Here is a 21,310-nt window from a genome sequence, read left to right as displayed (position 1 = left end):
TGGATTCCAATCCTGTCTGCCCCTTACTAGCTCCAGGATCTTAGGCAAAATGATGAACTTCTCTGTAACAGAGCTGAGTATCCCCATCTGTAGATAAGGGTACTGATTTGTCCCCTGGCTCATGAAATTGTTATAGTTGGTTTAAAGAGTGGGTAAATTTTCTGCTTGTGTTTTTTTTTTTTTTTAAGATTTTATTTATTTATTCATGAGAGACACCCAGAGAGAGGCAGAGACATCGGCAGAGGGAGAAGCAGGCTCCCTGGCGGGAGCCCGATGCAGGACTCCATCCCAGGACCCCAGGATCACGACCTGAGCCAAAGGCAGACACTCAACCACTGAGCCACCCAGGTGCCTTCTGCTTATGGCTTTTTAAAAAATAACACATATAAGGTACAAAAAATAATAACAAATAATTGTGTTTAAAAAGTAGAAAATTAATAGCACCTTAGAAACCATTCATTCATGAGAGGCACAGAGAGAGAGGCAGAGACATAGGCAGAGGGAGAAGCAGGTTCCCTGTGGGGAGCCTGATGTGGGACTCGATCCCAGGACCCTGGGATCACATCCTGAGCCAAAGGCAGATGCTGAACCACTGAGCCACCCGGGTGTCCCTGTTGGGTTTTATTTTTTTTATTTTTTTAAAATTTAAAAAATTTTTTTAAATAAATTATTTATTTATTTATGATAGTCACACAGAGAGAGGGAGAGAGAGGCAGAGACACAGGCAGAGGGAGAAGCAGGCTCCATGCACCGGGAGCCCGACGTGGGATTCGATCCCGGGTCTCCAGGATCATGCCCTGGGCCAAAGGCAGGCGCCAAACCACTGTGCCACCCAGGGATCCCTCCCTGTTGGGTTTTAAATTATTCTTGGATTGCCTCAGAGACTTCCCCGGCCCTGTCAACCCAGGAAGCAATATACTGAAAAGAGAAAATGTAACCTTGTTCACATACTGAGCCTGGTGTCTTGTGACGGAGAAAAGAAGACATGAGCCACAGAGCCCCAAAGTGCAGAAATCGGACATGAGCAAGTGTGGAGTTCGCCGTGCCCACCTCGGTTTCAGGGGCCCGCGTGAGGAGGGAAGGCTACTTGCTTCTCACCTACACCTTCTCCCTCCTGCCCGTGTCCACCTTCAGTTCCTAACAGACTCCCGGGGCTCTTGGTCCAGTTTGTACAGCCCGACTAGAAGTTTTTCCATAATTCTGCAGTGCGAAATGAATACGGCGGGGAGGACCCCGCGTGAAAGCAACTGGAGGTTCACGAGCAAAGTTAGCGTCACATACTTGCTGTAATCAGCTCCTCTTATACTCGTGTTACAGGCGAGGAGCCCGAGGTCCAGAGAGGCCCAGTAGCTCTGCCAAGCTCACCCAGATGTTTATGGCACAGCCAGGACTGGGACCCCAGTGTTTTCTTGGGATGTTGGTTCCTTCACTCTCCTTCACTTCTAAATACAAAAGCTCTCCTGGCTGTGTGTGGGGGGGCCTCTCCCAGAGAGAAACAAGCTGGGATAATACACACTGAGAAGATCTACGATGCCAACAGGAGGGTCGAGTTTCAGTCGGGCCTCTGTCCCGTCCTGGGTAAGTTACTTTCCCTCCCAGTCATCTTCTGTGAGTTAAGGGGTTTGGAGTGAAGGACCCAAGGACCCGTCAGCTCGAAATGGTAGGTTGGGGTCTCAACACTGAGCACACACATCTCATGAGAGCCCCTTCAATTTCAAGTTCTTATCACCTCTGACAGCCAACTTGGAAAATGTCCTTCTAATCCCCCCTGAACACACACTTGAGATTTCAGTGAGACTGAGGACAAAGACTGATTCAACCCTGAAGTTGTCGGCAGGTGGAGAAGGCTGTACAGTAAGCCAGGGTCATTTTTTTAAATAAAGATTTTATGTATTTATTCATGAGAGACACACACAGAGAGAGGCAGAGACACAGGCCGAGGGAGAAGCAGGCTCCCTGCAGGAAGCCTGATGTGGGACTCGATCCCAGGTCTCCAGGATCATGCCCTGAGCCGAAGGCAGACACTTAACCACGGAGCCACCCAGGTGCCCCAGACAGGTTCATATTATAAATTCCTCCTCCCCAATTTATTAATTCTGGAAGTCTGGTTGATCACATATTAGAATCACTCAAAGTGGAAATACAGTTTATGTGGAGTCAAGGAACACCAAAAGTGACTGTGTGTGTATGTGAACGATGAAGGGCCCATTATTTGACTTAAAAACCATATCCTTTCTCCTTCAGGATTACACATTTCATAGAAGTATGTGTCTCCACTGTATACGTATGTACAGAGAGGAATCCTAAGTAAACGAGAAGATTACCACTTCTCTCCATGGCTCATTTCAGCCACATGGCACAGTGGCATTTATTTTCATAGCTTTGACTCCTAAAGAGGCTCACAGGACAACGAGCTGTTTAAGGGGGGTGGCCCCAGAAGAACACGGCACAGCACAGGTGTGCTATTGGTGGCCACGACCAGTGTGGAGAAGCCCACAGACCCGTTTCCACACTGGGAAGGAGTGCGTCCCTGCGAGAATGAGGCCACATGCCTCCATCCTGAGAGCCAACAGTCAGGGCTCATTGTCAGAGAACAGTAACCAAGCGCATTCCCCAGGAGCCCCCAGCTCCTTCCTGGGCAGGTGCCAGGCTCACAGCTGCAAGGGCTCTGGCTCTAACTGGGGCCGGCGATTGTGGGAGAGAGAAGCACGAATGTAAAACCAGGAACAAGACACGCGATCTAGGGCTTAAAAGCGACCGTGCATGCGGCCCAAGCGCCAAGCGGCGAAAGCGGGAGTCAGAGGCGAGCAGCGGAGAGAACATGCGGGAACGGTAGGCAGAAGCGCACAAAACACAGCCGGACCCACAAGGAGCCATGCTCACACTTACATGGCGTGCTCTCACACTACCTTGGTTTGCTTTAAGCATTTCCATCGTCTGAGAGTTTGGGAGGGAAAAACAGAATGGTTAAAGGTAAATTACATTAAGAGTTTGCACTTGTTTGTTAAAGGTCAAAAACAGCAGTGTCATTCCTGGCCATCCCAGTCACGGTGTGCACAAAGACACGCGTGGTGATCCGCCGTGATGAAAGGCACAGGTCTGGGAGCCAGACTGTGGTTTCATACCTCGCTTCTGCCGCTCGCTGGTTGTGTGACCCTGGCAAGTATCTTATCTTTCCACACCTCAGCCTCCTCATCTGTAAAATGGGTCTAACAGAGGGGCACTTACCTCGTAAGGCGGTGGTGAGGATGGCATGAATTAATACACGTGAAATACCTGGACCAGTCCTACCCACCACTAAGCATCATCTAAGTCTCAGATGTCACTGTTACCACTAGTTTTACCCTTGGCTTCCTCAGGCAATACCACCCAGATTAGCCAGTCAAACGTTTATGGAAGGCCAAGGACTCAGAGATTTTGAGATGCTCAGTAAGAAAAAACAATAGAAACAAATCAAAGCAAGCATTCAGGAGAAATAGACAAAGTGAGAAGTGTACAGGTTGGGCAATAATTTCATGTGTTGCAATAATTCTTTGAGGACATAATTTCAAATTCCAAAGCAATTCAGAGTAGCTTTTAAAGAAAGATAAATAAAAATCAATCACATTCACACAGATCAATTAGAACCCCGAGGCCTGGTTCATTTTGGACAATTCAAGGCTATGTTTACATCATCAGGGATTACCTTTGCCCTGATGGTGTCTTGTGTTTTCTAACTGGCCTCCATCCAGTGAATTGCTTAAAGGCACCAGCACAGGGGCGGGAGGGTCATGAGTACCAAGTGGTTTACACCAAGTCATGTAGGAGGACAGACCTCATTCCTCTGTTCCTTCCTAGAGCCATTCCATCGGCTCCCAGCTCCCTTGGCAGGATACTGTGGTCATGGGGGCAAGAATGGGACTCTGGTGCTCTTCCTGCTTCCTTCTTTTGGTTGCTACCTATGGCACTTCTTATTCATCACTGGCCTGAGAAAGTTTCCCAGATGGAGGCTTCAGGTTTCTCCTTTGTTACTCTAAGTTTTCCCACTCTTGCAAAGACGCGGGGGGACTGTGTTGGCTCTCTTTGGAACGTGAGTATCTAGATGAAGCAACTTGGTTCCTACAGTTGGGTGAGTGGATGCTAAATCTTTCCAAGGAAACATTAAAAGTAACGTTGGAAGTCTTCAGCTGGTAGAGTACAGAAGGAACAAATGGCAAGGAACAGGCCAGCATCTGTTTCCCCTAATCGACCTTTGCCAGAAAGTAGGAGTCACAGGCTGCCCCTGAAGGAGGACACTTACTCCCTAAAGCACAGATGCCACCATGGTGTTCAGCTTCCAGCTACGTGCAGGGTGTGTGTGTGTGTGTGTGCGTGTGTGCGCGCGCACACATGTATATTGGTGGCGCCCAACCATGGATGGGTGTGTTCTGAGAAGGCCCCTGCTTTAAGCAGAGTTTTAACCTGGGTAATATATATATATATATTTAAAGATTTTATTTATTCACTTGATGCAGAGAGAGAGCACAAGCAGGAGCAGAAGGAGAGGGAGAAGCAGGCTCCCCGCCAAACAGAGAGCTTGACATGGGGCTGGATCCCAGGACCCTGGGATCATGACCTGAGCCAAAGACAGACCCTCAACCAACTGAGCCGCCCAGGTGCCCCAACCTGGATAATATTCTTACGTGCAAAGGTACCCCGGAGTTGAACTGTCCAACTGCCAGTTGGGCTGCAGGCTTGTAAGGGCTGGGTCTGGGCTGTCCTGTGTCAGGCAGCCTCTCACCCTGTCAAGCACAGCATGCCCCCCATGGCAGGAGTGGGTTAGGGCTGCCAGGGATTGCAGCTTCATCTTCATTTGGGAGGGAAGCTGGCTTTTTAAAGACACAGTCTGAGATCTTTCCCAATCACAGGTACTGGTTTCAGGGACACAGATTACAGGTCCTGGGCTCTAGAACACAGAGAGACACCTTGATTTGTCCAATATCTTTTTGAAGGGATGCAATTTATGTCATCAGAATGTTGCTTGGGCAAAAGTGCAAATGGGAGAAAGGGGCAGAGGATATTTAGAGAAGCAAAGAGGTTTCCAACCAGGAAAAGTAGACCTAATGAATTGATGTTTGCAGAAATGGAGACATTTAAACAGAATTATTAAGCAATTAGCCAAATTATAACTGGGATGGGAAACACAAGATGATCTCAAAGGGAATCATTTCAAACAAGTCATTCTTTTGCACTGGAAGGCTTTCATTCTATGCTGTCTGGAAGGTCATTATTTTAGCAGAAGAGATAGAGGCAGTTATGTTTTCTGGTTGATGGGACAAGCAATGTCATGTTTTCAGGAGGATCAGGGAGCCCATCAGGCCACAGGGCCATATCTGGAAGGCTGGAGCCCTGGATGGAGTGAAGCTGGCTGTGGCACCAGCGTCCTGTAGTGTGAGCTTTTTAGTACGGTCCAATGGCAGTAGCTTCTAAGCACTACTCTGGGCTGCAAGGTCCCATCCTCACCAAGGAAGAGCAGACAGACCCAGGCATCAGGCTAAGCTTTAGTGGGTAGCCCACATAGGAAGAAGGCCAAAAGAATGGGTTCTATCACTGACTGAACGGCTGATGCCAGCGTCATTTTTGGAGCATTCAGATGTTCTAAGCTCTGCTTTAGCTACACACTCAGGTCTCAAGGCAAACTTCTTCTGGGTCCCTCTGACCCCTGAGAGTTATCCCCTGGACCACAGGTATCATGTTCCAATCAAGGCCTAAGCCATGGGACACACTTCCATCGACAGGGAGAGGACTTCGCAAAGAAAAGGAATCGCATTACCCCTCCTGAAAAGTGGGTCATGGACATGTGTGTGCAACAGCTCTTCTCTGCTACAGACACGTCTTGTACCATCCCTGCTCCTACTGGACACTGCTGACTGTTTAGAAGGCTCACCAAATACATCAGTCACTCTTACAGCAGTAGATCAACTAACAGCCTGAGAGTCTACTCATTAAATAATTTTTTCTATAATACTCAAAACACAGAAGCGACATAGCCTTTATGCTTCCCCTTGATTTACTCACACTTGAGTGAACAGCTGTCTCGTTCATTAGAAACTTTATAAAAACCCCAAATGTCCCTCTGAGTGAGTATTTCTTTTATATCTGGGTGATTTGCACTAAGCCCTGGGAGTCCGGGTTCGATAGTTTAATTTCCCACTTCCCAGGTGGTAGCAGATAATAGGTGGAACGCTGAGTGTTGACTGATTTTCCTTCAAATGCATCGCCTCCTGGGCCTTTAGTGTTCAGTGGCAGAGGGTAGCAATGAAAAGAACAGATATGAAACAGAGTCCTAGTGAAAATGATTTTTAGTTGAGAGGCCTTTCAGAGGAGAAATGCAAGATGGCACTGTAATTTATTGTTGGAATCAGAAATCTAGGCTGGATATGACCTTGGTAATTAATGACCCCGTCTGCTGCTTTGTTTTATAGATAAGGATATGAGGCCCCGAGAGGACAAGTGTCCCAGCCTGCTGGAGAGTCAGGGTTATTGGTGGACCCCCTGACTCATGATCCAAGACTACTGCACCGTGCTGCTCCCCAGTTGCAAGAGAAGAACATGATTTTCTAAGCAATGACATCCATTAGGAGTAAAATATGAGCATTATGTGCAGCCTGCCCTGCTGAGTTTAGAAAGGTTTAATCTCTTCACAAGCTAAGGGCAAAGTTAGTTAGGAAGCTACTTTAATTCTCCCAATAAGATAATCAAATGGTGTATATGGTCTGCCTTTAGGTCACTGATCCCCAAAGCTGAATAAACTATGGACCCCTTTAAAGGAAAATAATCCTCAAAGACCTATGGTATACTTCCTTAGCCAGCACTGGAGAATAATTTTTAAAAAATATTTATTCATTTATTTGAGAGAGAAAGATAGCGAGCAAGAGAGAGAGAGAGCACGACCAGGGGGAGAGAGGGAGAAGCTCCCTCCGTCAAGCAGGGAGCCCATGATGGGGCTCAATCCCAGAACCCCGGGACCACGACCTGAATCAAAGGCAGACACCTAATCAACCGAGTCACCCAGGCACCCTGAGAAACATTTTCTTAAGAAAGCTAAAATCTCATTCTTTGAACATGAGTTTCAACTGAGAACTGTCACTGATAAAGGACATTTGGTAAAATGAAAGCATCAAACTTAAACATCCTTCCTAACCCCTGTGACCCCCACCTCCTCGCAAGAATATGTCCCTGAAATTCAACTTGAGAAACACTGTTCTAGCTCAGAACTCATCTCTTGTTCTCTTCTCTGGACCCATTAACGAACTCCTTTCCAGTTTGTTCCTATCCACCTTTGCTCCTGGGATAGCTACCTTTTGTACAGAATGGATTAAAACGATATTTATTTATTTAGTTCACAATTTTGCAATGGGGCCTGTGTGTCCTATTACCTTGTCACCTGATCTCTCTCTGGAATCCTGGGTCCTCTGTGATTTTCTTTCTTTTCTTTCTTTCTTTCTTTCCTTCTTTCTTTCTTTCTTTCTTTCTTTCTTTCTTTCTTTCTTTTCTTTTTTAAGATTTTATTTATTTATTTATGAGAGACATAGAGAGAGAGAGAGAGGCAGAGGCACAGGCAGAGGGAGAAGCAGGCTCCCTGCAGGGAGCCTGATGTAGGACTCTATCCCGTGACCCCAGGATCACACCCTGGGCCAAAGGCAAGCACTCAACTGCTGAGCCACCCAGGCGTCCTGTCTGGGATTTTCTTAATCTTTGCTTTAGATGAAAATCCAGCCCAATCCTGCCTTGGCAGAACAGTATTTTTTTTTTACTGGAAATGCTAGTTTTGTAGAAAGAAGGAGCTAGAGGTCTGCAGTCTGACGTCCACTGGCCATCAGCCACTGTCTGGATTTCAGGAATGAAGTTCCACCAGTTAAAATGCACTTTAAACACCTCAGCTGGCCGTGTATGGTAGTTAAGTTCTGTGTTTTACAATCTTGCCAATTTAACATTGCCATCCTGTCCTCCCTCTGGGGTGACAGGTGGCTAAAAACACATTTAGATTTTCCTCTGAGGGGGACTTACTCTCTCCTTGACAGGCTCTCTCTGCTCCATGTCTCACAGACGACTAAGAATTTGCCAGGGACCTCCCCTTGGGAATGTCTCTTCAGGCCTACCTGCTTTCATCTACTCCTGGGTCAGAATTCACTTCATTAAGAATTCATTTCCCAGCGGTGAATGTAAGCATGCTAGAATTTCTTCCTGGCTCTTACAGTTGTTATTGTTTTTATCTTGGATTTTATGGAAAGCAACTTAAAAAAAATAGGATGGGTCTCAGTTCTGCATAATTGTGGTTAAAAAAAAAAGAAAGGCTGTTTCTTCATACTCACACATTCCAATACGGTAGCCACTAGACACACGTGACTATTGAAATTTAATTAAAATGAAATTCAATTAAAAATCTAGTTCCTCAGTCTCTTCAGCCACATTTTAAGGGCTCAAAAGCCACGTGTGTCTGGGGTACTTACTGGATAGAGCTGACACAGAATATTTTCATCATTGTTCTTTGGCACAGTGGTGCGCTAAAAACATTTATTATGCATTAATAAAATTTGAATGCAAGATGCGTACGAGGCTCTAGAAGTCAGATTCTGAAAAAGATACAATGAAACATAAATATGTAAGACAACTTCAGTCAAAACCCGTCTGTAAAATGTTGAGAGTTATTTAATAAACAATACAGTTGGAAGTCTGGGTGTCTTTATGTTCAAGTCACACAAAGCCTCATCATTTAATTTAGATTCTAAGAAGATCAGCCTTTATTTAAATGAAAAGACAGAACTGACTTTTACTAAATGGAGTTTGTGTGTGTGTGTGTGTGTGTGTGTGTGTGTGTGTGTGAGGTTGGGGTGGTGGACATGCATGGATAGACCTATCAGAAGCATCTGGAAACCTGTGTCATACTAGACATTTTCTCCCCTATCCAGGTAAGACTAGGATTTTTTTTTTGGCGGTGGAAGGTGCTACAGGTGGAACTTTTAATTTGAAAAAGCTCAAGTGGAGTTTTCTCCACCCCAGCCCTCTAGTTGGGAACTGCTGCTCCCCCAAATGGCTAAACTGTGCAGACCAGCTAGGACCCTTTATGTACTTTATTTTTATTTATTTATTTATTTATTTAAAATTTTTATTTATTTATGATAGTCACAGAGAGAGAGAGAGAGAGGCAGAGACATAGGCAGAGGGAGAAGCAGGCTCCATGCACCGGGAGCCCGACGTGGGATTCGATCCCGGGTCTCCAGGATCGCGCCCTGGGCCAAAGGCAGGCGCTAAACTGCTGCGCCACCCAGGGATCCCTATTTTTATTTTTTTTAAAGATTTTATTTATTTATTCATGAGAGACCAGAGAGAGAGAGAGAGAGAGAGAGAGAGAGAGGCAAAGACACTGACAGAGGGAGAAGCAGGTTCCATGCAGGGAGCCTGACACGGGACTCAATCCCGGGTCTCCAGGATCACATCCTGGGCTGAAGGCGGCACTAAATCGCTGAGCCACCTGGGCTGCTCCCTTTATGTACTTTAAATACCTAAGTCCTATATAACTTATGTTAGAATTCTCTAGAGAAGCTGAGCCAATAGGACATATTGGAAATATATTTTCCTGGAGAACCAGGAAAGCCAGTGGTATAATTTGGCCCCAGTTCAAATGTCTGAGAACAAGGGGAGTTGATGGTATAAGACTCAGTCTGAGTTGGAAAGTTCGAGAAATAGGAGTGCTGATGGCACATGTGAGGGGTAAGAAGAGGTGGACACCCTGCCTCAAGTGAGAGAGCAAATTCACCCTTTGACTTTTTGTCTATTCAGACACTCAGTAGAACACCCACTTGCATTGCTGTGGATGGTCTTTTTTACTCAGTCTATTCTATTCTGGAAATAGGCTCACAGATACACCCAGAAAAAATGTCTTCCTAGCTACCTGGGCATGCCTTAGCCCATTCAAGTTGATTCATAAAATTAATCATCACATGGGTTAGGTTGTGATCACAGGATCTCAACCTGTGTCTCATGGGAAACTCTGCACAAACTCTAAGTAGAGTGGGTATGCCTCTGGTTATATTACCTCTCCAAAGCAGCATGGGTAAATGCTGAAGGCAAGTTAGCAGAGCATTAAACATTTATGCATTCAAGGATGACTTATTGAGCATCGAGTAATATCTGCCCAATTCCTTGATGTATTATTGTGGAAATATATGTATTATTGTGGAGTATAGCAAAATAAGTAAGTATGATGCTCTAGTGTGGCATTGAGTGAGGCTCAATTCCTGCATGTGCTTTGGAGTTGAAGTCTGGTATGCTTCAGCTGAGTCCTTAGGCAAATTAACTTTTCTGAGGTTCAGTTTCCTGCATTAGATTGGGGATAATGCTTATTTCATGGGGTTATTATGAGGACTGAATGATATAAGGCGAATGTTCAGTAAAATCTAGTGACTACATTATTATCAGAATTTATAGTTTGGTGATGAGGATAAACTCACTGAAAAGCTGCACTCTTCCTAACTGCAGAGGTGGCTGGTCCAACTGATAAAATGGCGCTAAAGAAGTCAAAGCTGTAGGTTTAACAACATGGCATCCAATTAGCTGTAGGGTATACCAGATGGCCCTGCCTCTAGCTCTGCTGTCTTGCAAATGTGGACCACCAGGAAATCAGGATGGTGGTTTATGGACATTCAAATGTGAGAGCTAAGCGTGATCCAAGATGGAGTCAGGTCAGGTTCCTTCCTTCGGAGATGAACAGACTAAGGATCAAAGTGCTTTCTCAAAATTTAAACAGAACCCGTCAGTGGCAGCAGAACCTAGGGTTCCCGATTCCTTGCCCCATGTTGTATATACATCAATAGCCTCCAAATGGAACAGAAACCTTCATCACGATGAAATATTAGGAAAGATGCTTATGTTACTGTCACTGGGCTGTGGGGTTATTTTGAAACACACTGCATTGACTTCAGAACCACACTGGGTGCAATTTTCATGTGTCCCTAGAGATAAATTGATATCCTATGAGACGTACTTCCTACAAGGGACTCTAAAATGGCAGAGTCATAATCTATAAGAGCCAAGTGTTCTTGGGATCTAGTCTGTGGTACATCCCAAAAGTTGACCTAGGATTTCACTGCTCAGCCAGGGTAACCCTTCAATTCCTTCTGGAGTATGGCAATGACTAGGAGAGCACAGTGGACTCCTGAAAAACAGGGTGCTGGAAGGTAGGACCCAATTTTATGTTCACCACAGCCTTGGTACTATCTTTCTTGGTTTTCAATTTCCAGGGCAGGTGGTAAACTTCTTGCTTAATCCTTGTTTTTATCTTGTCATGTCCTGAAAGTGTGAAAGAACTGTGGGCTTTTCAGAGTAGAATATGTTGGCCTCTTGGTCTTCTGAGCACTTATTTCCATGTGGCGGCTGTATAGGATAGCATTTTCCAAAGATAATAAATACCTCAGCATGCAGGGCCAGCCACACCCAGTGACAGTAAAGAGAAGGGCAAGACAGTCAGGAGGCACCTTTAAAAATTTAACTATATTTTATCATTCCCTGTTCATAGTGATCCAATGGCTCCCATCACAGTTGAAATGAAATCCAAACTCCTTTCCCTGGCTTATGGAGCCTATGGGATCTGGCCCAAGCCTCCCTTCCTGCTTCCTTTCATACCATTGTCCCTCTTACTACCATTCAACCAAACGGCTCTTCATTCCCATCTTTGGATCTTTGCACTTACTCTTTCTATTGAATGAAATTCCTTATCACTGGCTATTGTTGGATCCATATCCAGGTTTTGGCTTAAATGCCACATCTTCAGAGACCCTCCCTGAATAAACAACCTGTGGAGGAGCTTGGTCACTGTCTAACATATTACCTGGTTTAAATTCTCTGTATGGCACTTTGAGCTCTCTGATATTGTCTTGCCTTTTAAATTTCTTTATTGCCCATCTCTCCCCATCAGAAAACAAACTCCAGGAAGAGTGGGGTTTTGTCTACCTGGGTCTATCTTCTAGAACTGTGCTTAACACATAGTAGGTGCTCAAAAAGTATTTGGTGAATGAAATGAATGGAAGAACAAGTGATGACCACTGCAGGCTCATATCTCATTTAAGCTTACCTTCTTGCTAGTGCTATTCATGCCTGCAGGGAATCTCACAGGCTCTGGACATTGCCTACCTAGATGCAAAGTGTGCAGCACCATGGAGAGCAAATCTAAACATCACTCTTAGGAATAAAACACACAGCAAACATTGGTTGATTGAACAATATTTAATGTGTACCTACTCTGTGTCTGATACTAGGGTCTTTATGAGGATTAACTCAATTAATCTCAAGACATCAATCTAGTAGGCCCTATTTTCATTTCTACTAGTGAGGATCAGTAAACTGAGGTCTTAAGGGTTAAATGTATCACCCATGGCCATATGGATGGTAAACTGAAGGGCCAAGATTTGAAGCCAGGGCATTTGACTCCAGAGGCTACACTGTGAAGTGTTACAGAAAATTCACAATGGAACCCATCCAAGGGAAGAGAATGCAAGGAAGGAATGAATGGCAAAAAGAAAATGCTAGAGAATGTCAACTTATATGTATTTATGAAATATAAATCTGGGGGATCCCTGGGTGGCTTAGTGGTTTAGCACCTGCCTTTGGCCCGGGGTGTGGTCCTGGAGTCTCGGGATTGAGTCCCACATTGGGCTCCCTGCGTGGAGCCTGCTTCTCCCTCTGCCTGTGTCTCTGCCTCTCTCTCTTTCTGTGTCTCTCATGAATGAATAAATAATTTTTTTTAAAAAAAAGAAATATAAATCTGGCTGACAATCGTCTCCTACCTGCATCTCCAAGGCTACAGTGCCTTCAGCGATCTGAGAACATCACTGTTCATTTCAGCTGAGATGACCACACTTTTCAGCATTACAGAGATCTAATAAATCCCTTGGGCATGTTGCATCCAAATCATCATGAAACCGAAGCTGCCTTCTCTGCCTCTAGGATCTGAGCAGGCTACACTGAGTGGACCATGCATATACGTGTTTATTTGCTGGTCAGTGGAACACTGGAAGTGTTTCAGCTGGCTATTGGCCCTAGATATTCCTTCTGTCCACTTGCCACTGTGCAAGTGTTTGTCTCTATAGGACAATGGCGACTGTCACACCTTATCTGGCATATGGGCTTGCCATCTTGGTCCCTCTTGCCCAGCCAGACCCCATTGATGTCTAATAGGTCTCAGCAAGTGATTTCAGGAGGCAAATGATGTTATAGAATATTGAAAGTCAGGAGGCAAATGCACTGGTGCTGTCCAAGCACATCTAAGAGATACAGAAGAGGGAGATAGAGGTGATGATTCAGAAGAAGCCTCAGGCTAGGTCCTAATGGAACCCAGAGACAGGAAAGTCCTCCTGAGGATTTAGTTATTCTAACCATCTGGTCTGACCTTTGCATCAAGTAGAAATACTAAACAGAAAGATCCCAAGACAAAGTAGCGAGCCATGACAGGCAAAGAGCTTGCTGAGGTGGATGAAAGAGTACTCTAAATGAGAAATAACAGAGCGAAAGATATGCTTTAAGACTCAATTTGCTAGGTTAAATATGCTTTACAGAAGTATTACTCTGTGACACATTTGGACAGAATGAACATGGGTTGTGAAGAAAATTCTCTCCTCAGATGTATGCACTCGAGCCCTATGAATTAAAGTCCCTGAACGTGTAGCTGGGAGCAAAATTTGGTCCTTCATAGTGACTCTTTATGTTCTGTTCTTTATGCTCATTGGAGGATGTAATGCTATGGGTATTAATAGTGGCTGACAGAGTGATGGACAATATGACCAACCTTAGGTTTTCCACCAGAAGGGGCCACTGAAAATTATCTGATGCATCTCAACCCTAACACGCCAAATATTCAAGTCTATCTTCTGTGCCAAGCTCTTTTATGGGAGCAGAAAATAACAAAGGGCAATGCTGATTTCTAGAAGTTTCAAGTTCTTTTTACTTCAAAGCTTTCTCGCTATTCCAGCCTGGCTTTCACCCATATGCCACCGAAATGGCAAAAGACAGAAAAATAGGAGAAGCAAGAGGGCTGGAAAAATTTACATTACACACACATCATTAGTCCTCAAATAACTGAAGGGCTAATCATGGAGAGAGACTGAGAGAGTCTCTGGTACGACAGGCATTGCCTCACACTGTCTTACCCATTTGCTTGACATCCTAGAAGGTATTTCCAGCCCTCCTTTTACAGATGAGGACAGTGAGGCTTCAGTCTCTTACCCACAGGCACTAACTAGCAAACAGTAGATCAGGTTTGGTAAGGGTTCAGATTCATGTTTGGCTGCTCTGAATACAGTATCTCATATCTTCCTGTGTTGTACAGCATTCTGAGCACCCTCTGCTGACGTATGAAGATGTTCTCTGAGACATTACTTCATTAATCTTCACAATCTTTTCACAATGCAGGAAAATCCCACTGCCTCTTATTCTTCAAATGAGAACATGGTGCTGCATGACGGCTCTCAGAGACTGGCAATCCTGTTGGGGTGCCTGGTGGTTTGGTGTAAGTAAGTAGGGCTCCTGGGGAGATGGTATGTGGGGGGTTGGGGTGAGGGCACGCTGGAGGGGGGAGCTGCAGGTTACTCTCCCATCATGGTGTTGTGCTGCCCTAGACTTTTTCTCTGATATAGGATATGGTTACACAGAGGCTGACATATAGCTCTTGGGTCCAAATGTTGCTCCTTGCTTGTCTTTTTTTTCTTTTTTAACAATTTTCTGTTTTTCCTTCAAAAGAAACAAACCATTTCTTAGAGAAAAAAAATACTTGTAAGTACAGAAAAGTTCTGAGAGCACGAGTAGTTCCTTCAAAGCTCTCTTACCTAAGTTGGAACTGTCTGAATTGAATTTTCTAGCAATCAGGGGGATGAAAAACTAAACTGTGCAGGCTGCACTTCTGTCAGAACTCTCAGTTAATTTCATATCATCATTATGCCTGGACAGTATTTTTTGTTGTTGTTGAGAATAAGAGGGCAGATTGATGACACAGTACTTTGATTAAGATAGCTTGGACAAGACTAAAATTTTTAATTTATAAAGCTGAACATGATCACATGGTAAAATGGTCAATTTCTTGGTATAAATATGAGTTACAGGGGAAAAGTTATCAAAACAATGATTTTTATTGCTCCTAGTCCCTCCCCAAGGTGGAGCCACCCTGTCATTTGTGGTCCAATCAGGTCACTCTTGAGAGTGAAACTGAGTGCTATCAGTAATTATTATTATTACTATTTTTAAAGATTTTATCCATTCACTTGAGAGAAAACAAGTGAGGGGAGGAGCAGAGAGGGAGGGAGAGGGACAAGCTGACTCCATGCTGGGTGCAGAGACTGAGGGAAGCTCGAGGAGGTTGATCTCAGGATCCTGAGATCATGACCTGAGCTGAAACCAACAGTCAGACACACTCAAACTGGCTGAGTCACCCAGGTGCCCCCTATTAGTAATTTCATCAGGTCAGCAGGCATAAACTGGGACTCCTAGGGAAACCAGGAAGGATCCTCATCCTATGCAAAGGGAAGCCACTCTTTCTTCTTTTTTATATTCCATGAGCAGCTCAGCAACCCATGACTAGAAAGGCACCTGTGTGTGACCTTGAACACTCTCTATTATAAGAGTAAGTCTTTTAATTTTTTTTCTACTCTCTTCCCTTTATTTTTGCCCATTTCTGCTTGCCTTTGATGGTGGGCAAGCCAGGCTGTGGACGCCTTGGTCAGTGAAAGTTGAACCCTCTGGGAGGCCTTCTTGGGGGTGCTCTGTCTTCCCAGAGAGTGAGAGCTGTGTTTCAGTCCTGAGACCAGTGGGCCAGACTGCAGCCTGGACCTCTTATGAGGCTTTGGACTTTGAGAGTCGGTATGTTTGACAAGTTTTTCCTCCTACCTTCCTATTTATTCCATATGTCTGACCTCTTTAGCTGCTCTGGCCTGGGGAGACTGCCCAACACCCTTATGGTTAGATACCAGGAGGGCCAGCTGGCTGTGCTTTCCTGAGCCCTGGTGGCCTTACTCCCTGGGAAGGACTGTCAGGCCAGTGGCTCCTGAACACATGTCCTGTACCCTTGGGACACTGCTCTTTTGCTGGAAGAATATCTGAGCATCTAGGTCCATTGGTTTCAGACAAGGGGACAAAGGAGAGGGCTAGATGTGAGTTACTGAGCTCTCAGTTTCTTGGGGTTGGGACTCTTCCCTTCCCATCCTGAGAGACTGTCCTCTTGACCTTTTTTAAAAAAAGATTTTATTTATTTATTCATGAGAGACACAGAGAGAGACAGAGACATAGGCAGAGGGAGAAGCAGGCTCCAGGCAGGGAGCCCAATGTGGGACTTGATCCCAGGACCCTGGGATCATGCCCTGAGCCAAAAGCAGATGCTCAACCACTGAGCCACCCAGGTGTCTGTCCCTCCTCTTAACCTTTTCCCTGCTAATTCAGTGGGCAGCGACACCCTCCTGCCTGCCTGAGAACTTTGAGACCCAGGAGTCCTGGGGTCCTCCAGCTTCTCTGCTCTGAGGACACAGAGCCAAGGGAAGTTGACCCGAGCTGTATCAGAGTCTCTGCTAAATGAGGTCCCCAGAGCTGATTTAGAAGTCAGGCATGGCAGGAATGAGTGGCAGCGAGAGGGTCTGAAACTAGGAAGCTGATGAACCATTTCTGTTTCCTCTTGGGTTGCCCATACCTGGATCATTGAGTTCTACTGTGGGAGCCACAGCTGAAGAGAAATTTAGTTTAGAGAAGAATGTGCAGGACTCTGACAATATTGTTTGACCAGAAGGACCTGGGGCAAGCAGTATGGAACTGAGATGGCCTGATGAGCATAGGACAGCTGCTTTCAAATATGCAAAGGGCTGTGGTCGAGGGTCTAGACATCTTCTGAGGGAGTCAGCAGGGTGAATTGGGCCAAATATTTCTAAAATAGCTTTAAGAATGAGTGAAATAAAATAGCTATTATTCATGGAATGCCTTGCATTTGCTACGTGCTTTACATAAAAGGAGAGATTGCTAATTAATTGTCCACTACCTAGTCTCCCCCTTTGCCATAATCTCCTATATTGTTGGGGGTACTGATGTTTATAGCTAAAATCCTAACTTTTCCAGTCTCTCTTGAAGACAGGTATAGCCAATGAATTAGAAATAGTTGAGTGAATTATAAATAAAAGCTGTGGGTTAAAAACTCAGCTGGGAGGCAGGTTATTTTGTTTTTCCCTCTTCTTCCTTCTTCCTGTCTGAAATGCAAATGTGATGGCCAGAGCTGCAGCAACCATCTTAAGATCACAAGGTAATCTCAAAGATAAAAGCCACATGCTAAAGAGAATACAGCACAATCAAGAAGGAAACTGGAGCATCCTTGACATTACAGAGTCCTCCTGTCTACCCTAAACTGCTACCATTAGGCTTCATATTATATAATGAAAAGTCAACCCCTATTGGGTTTAACACATTATTAATTTGTTTTTTTTGCTACATGCAGCTGACTTGATCCTGAAACACACATTATTTCATTTAATCCTCACAACAATTCTGATGATAGGTCTTATCACATCCATTTTACAGATATGGAAATGGAGGTCCCCAGAAGTTAAATACCTTGCCCAAGTTCACACAACTAGACAGTGGTAGAGTTAAGATTTTATCCTGTGTCAGTCTGATCCCAAGTCCATCATATTTCCATATTGATTCCCCTTTCACAGAGCAGCTAATGTGTGATGGTGAATTCTGTACCAATATATTGGACATAATGTGGACGACTCTTGGTGTCTGCATACACTCCAGTCCGTCAAGCTGACTGTTGCTATGCTTGGCCCATGCCAATCTGAGTGGAGAAGTGAAGTGAACATTTTTATCCTACTGACCTCAGTCCCAGTTCTTTCTATCTCTTTGCCACCTGAGAACATACTGTCTTTTTCTTTCTCATACATGCCTGCTCAAAATGGATAAAAGCTAAATCCTATTCCATCCTGAGTTACTAGACCTTCTTCCAGTGTCCACTCTGTGTGTCTAGACACCACCTGAGTCACATGAGCATAATTCAAAGAAGGAAAGTCACAAGCTGGGACCCTGTGCTTTCCAAGCTCCTTAATCTTGTTTGAATAGTTTATTAGACATCTCTCTTTTTTTTTTTTCCAGCTTAGTGGCCATATCAGCAAATGTGGAGGTTGATTTACAGTTTGTACTTTGTGCGCTCTCTGAAGTGGAGCGAAAAATTGAAAGGCTTATGTCAAGCCCATTCATTCACAGGCACATTCAAGATCAAATTAATTTTAAAGCTCTTATGGGCTAATTTAATGTTTCTAAGTTTTACTTCACAAATCTATAGTGATTTTTATGGCATAATATATATTTCAAGCTAAAGATATTGCAGACTTGGAAATACAGATTTTTACATAGCACATTCTGAGATGAAATACATCGTAGGATGATAAATTAAGCTCAGAATAGAGAAAACCAAAACTGCTTATTAAGTACAATCACCTGGAGACACTTAGCCAAAAGGGCTCAGAGTCAGGGAATGTAGTAGCTAGAAGGGCCTGAGGAATGATCCAGCCCAGCCCTGCCATTTTAGAGATGGGGAAATGGAGACTTAGAGCAGTTAAGTGGCTGTCAGAGGTCATGTAGCTGGTTAGGACTGGACTAGGCCTACAACCTGGGCCTTCCAAACTCTTCGTTCAGATAAAAGATACTAACAAAATATTTGGGCAATAGAATTTAATGGAATGAACTCACCTTCCTTCTCTGAAATTACTTATTAATCACAGGAGCTTGCAATACCATTCTCTGCATATGGTGCTGCAGGACTGGCTCTGTATCCGACGTATCACTATTTCTGTATATCACATGCTGCTACTGTGTGTAATCCTACCATTGGACATGTCTCTGATCACCTCCTCATGCAGGCTATAAAGTTCTGCAGGCCTGGAACTCCATGATAGTATGGTTTTGTAGGCCTTACAGTGTATAGCCCCAAGCCAGCCACACAGTGGACACTCAACAAACAGTTCTTGGGAGAATGAACAATGAAAATGAAGCAACCTCTGGATTCATTGTCCTTTAAAATTCTATCTTTTTCCTTCCCAGCCATGTCCCTTCTTTCTGGGTTAGCCTTTTTTTTTTTTTTTTTAAGATTTTTATTTATGAAAGACAATGAGAGAGAGAGGCAGAGACACAGACTGAGGGAGAAGCAGGCTCCCTGCAAGGAGCCTGATGTGGGACTCGATCCCGGATCCAGGGATCACGCTCTGGGCCAAAGGCAGACGCCCAACCACTGAGCCACCCAGGTGTCCCTCTGGGTTAGCCTTTTGCTGAAGATCACAGCCATCTGAACCTCTGTTTCATCTAGAATTCCCCCAAGATGATATGGCTTATTTGGTGTTAGGGGTGGACACAGATGGGTTTGCTAACATGCTACCACCAGCTCATAGGGTGCTTTTGTATGAACTAGAAAAAGTAGCTCCTTCCTCTAGGCTGGTGGTTCTCAGCCAGGGGAAATTTTGGATCCTAGGAGATACTTGGCAATGACTGGATATATTTTGTTTTATTGCTACTGGCTTACAGTGGGTATAGAGGTCAAGCATGCTACTACATACCCTGTCATATACAAGAAAACTCCCCTCCCCACAAAGAACCAGTTGGTCCAGAATGTCAATTGTGGTGACAATGAGAAACCGTGCAGCAGAAAACAAACTTTCAGAATTAGACGAAGATGATTTAGGGACTTTGTTTTTACCTGATAAATGTGTTATACTAAGCATTTAGCATTTCCTGCATTGACTACCTCCTTGGACCACAACTGAATACTTCTGGACATTTGCATTTAGACACATCATGACTACACTAGAGTCATACCTAGGCTCTGTGTTTTCCACCTTTGATAAAGATCTTTCAGACAAAGATCGCTTCTGGAATTCAGTCTGAGCCCTGGGTTACTGAAGCCCCATCCAGTCACCTAGTCTCATGGAAGACTCCTCAGGGTATAAAGCTCCACTTATGGTCATTGGGTTTGAAGTGCCCCCCACTTCCTTCTCCGGATGATACTGTCACCAAGCTCTATGTTACAGTCCCTTGTGCCTCGCTAAATACACAACTTCTCTCTCTGGTGTTGATGCCTTTTTAATATATACAGGCTGTTCTCATCTCCACCCTACAATTCAGGGGAACTAAATAGCTCTCTAAAACTCTTGGTAAATTTACCAGCCTTTGATTACCGTACTTAATCTGTGTTTGCAAAGTGCTTCACCTATATTCGTATTTGTGCAATTTATTGTATCTAAATGAGGTTTCACCTGGAGCTGGGAGAACTGGTTATTTTATTCATTTCTTTGGGAACCACTGCTTTTGCAACTCTAAAAGCTCAACCTCTTTAAGGCCTCTAAAAATTTGCAAACAAGGTTTTATAAAGCAGTGTCGTGAGGTGGCCATGTCATAGGATAAATCAGATACCTCAAATTTAGTGGTCCACCTCATTCACATAACATGAAATACCTTTAAAAAATCCAGCCTTTGTCTTCTAGAACCTTTGGCGCCACACAGTTTTATCTTCTGGGACTTGAAGATTTGGTTCTGAGGAACAGGGACAGGGACAGATAAATGTTCTTAGGGGGTAAATCACTATCCTATTTCAGAATATTCCCCACCTCAGCCCTCACATCAGAGGGAATCTGCATTAACTGTCTCTTGCCCACAGCTGCAAGTGCTTCTGAATCAGAACTCTTTACTTCCTTGCCTCTTCTCCTTCTGCAGAGAAGCCCTGCCATGCCCTGGGGTGGATGCTCTTAGCAGAAGCCTGTGCTGCTTAGGAGTGGTCCACAGGGCCTTGGAGAAGGATGTGGGGCAGCCTGCCCAGACTCAGTTTCCACTGTCTTCACCACTATGGATACTTGCTAAAACTCACAGAATGGACTTTCCTTGGCAAGCACACCTGTTAGACTTATTAAAAAATTCAACACCACATAATTTTTTTTAAGGCAGAAAACATGCCCTAAAGATTAGTCTGGGTATTCAGAAGAAGTGATATGAGCAAGATGGCTGAGTCAAGCATTTGTCACTTGTATCCCCTCCTCAACAACAGTTTGGAATATGTTCAAGGCCAAAAGTGCCTTTGTGGGAGTTGTGGGGTCTGGGTGGAAAACTGTGACACCCTGGGGTAGTTCAAGACGGAGGAGAACTGTTTTAGGAGACAGGCCTGCACCCAGGCAGCTGAGTTACCAACTGTGGTCCCAACTATATACCTAGAAACAACTCCATACCTCTGAGGACTAGGCTACAGACCTGTTCAGCTTTAGTTCTATCACCAGCATCATATGCTAAG

At 44.5% G+C, this 21,310-nt stretch overlaps 1 protein-coding gene across 3 annotated transcripts in view; it reads right to left on the bottom strand.

The window, feature by feature from the left end:
• The window catches only part of LHFPL3 (LHFPL tetraspan subfamily member 3), a 559,454-nt gene that overhangs the window by 57,685 nt on the left and 480,459 nt on the right, over window positions 1-21,310 (bottom strand). Inside the window, exon 3 of one of the 3 annotated variants that reach the window (XM_072791489.1) lies at window positions 2,890-2,937. The exons of 1 other annotated variant lie outside the window; for it this stretch is intronic. In XM_072791489.1, coding sequence (XP_072647590.1) covers window positions 2,921-2,937 — 17 coding nt within the window. In that variant the 3' untranslated portion in view covers window positions 2,890-2,920. The remainder of the gene's footprint in view (window positions 1-2,889; window positions 2,938-21,310) is intronic. One more of the 3 variants, XM_072791490.1, reaches the window with a different exon arrangement.

The sequence above is a fragment of the Canis lupus genome, chromosome 21, assembly GCF_048164855.1.
Source record: "Canis lupus baileyi chromosome 21, mCanLup2.hap1, whole genome shotgun sequence".
Taxonomy (NCBI): Eukaryota; Metazoa; Chordata; class Mammalia; order Carnivora; family Canidae; genus Canis; species Canis lupus.
This window is presented reverse-complemented; position numbering and strand designations above follow the sequence as displayed.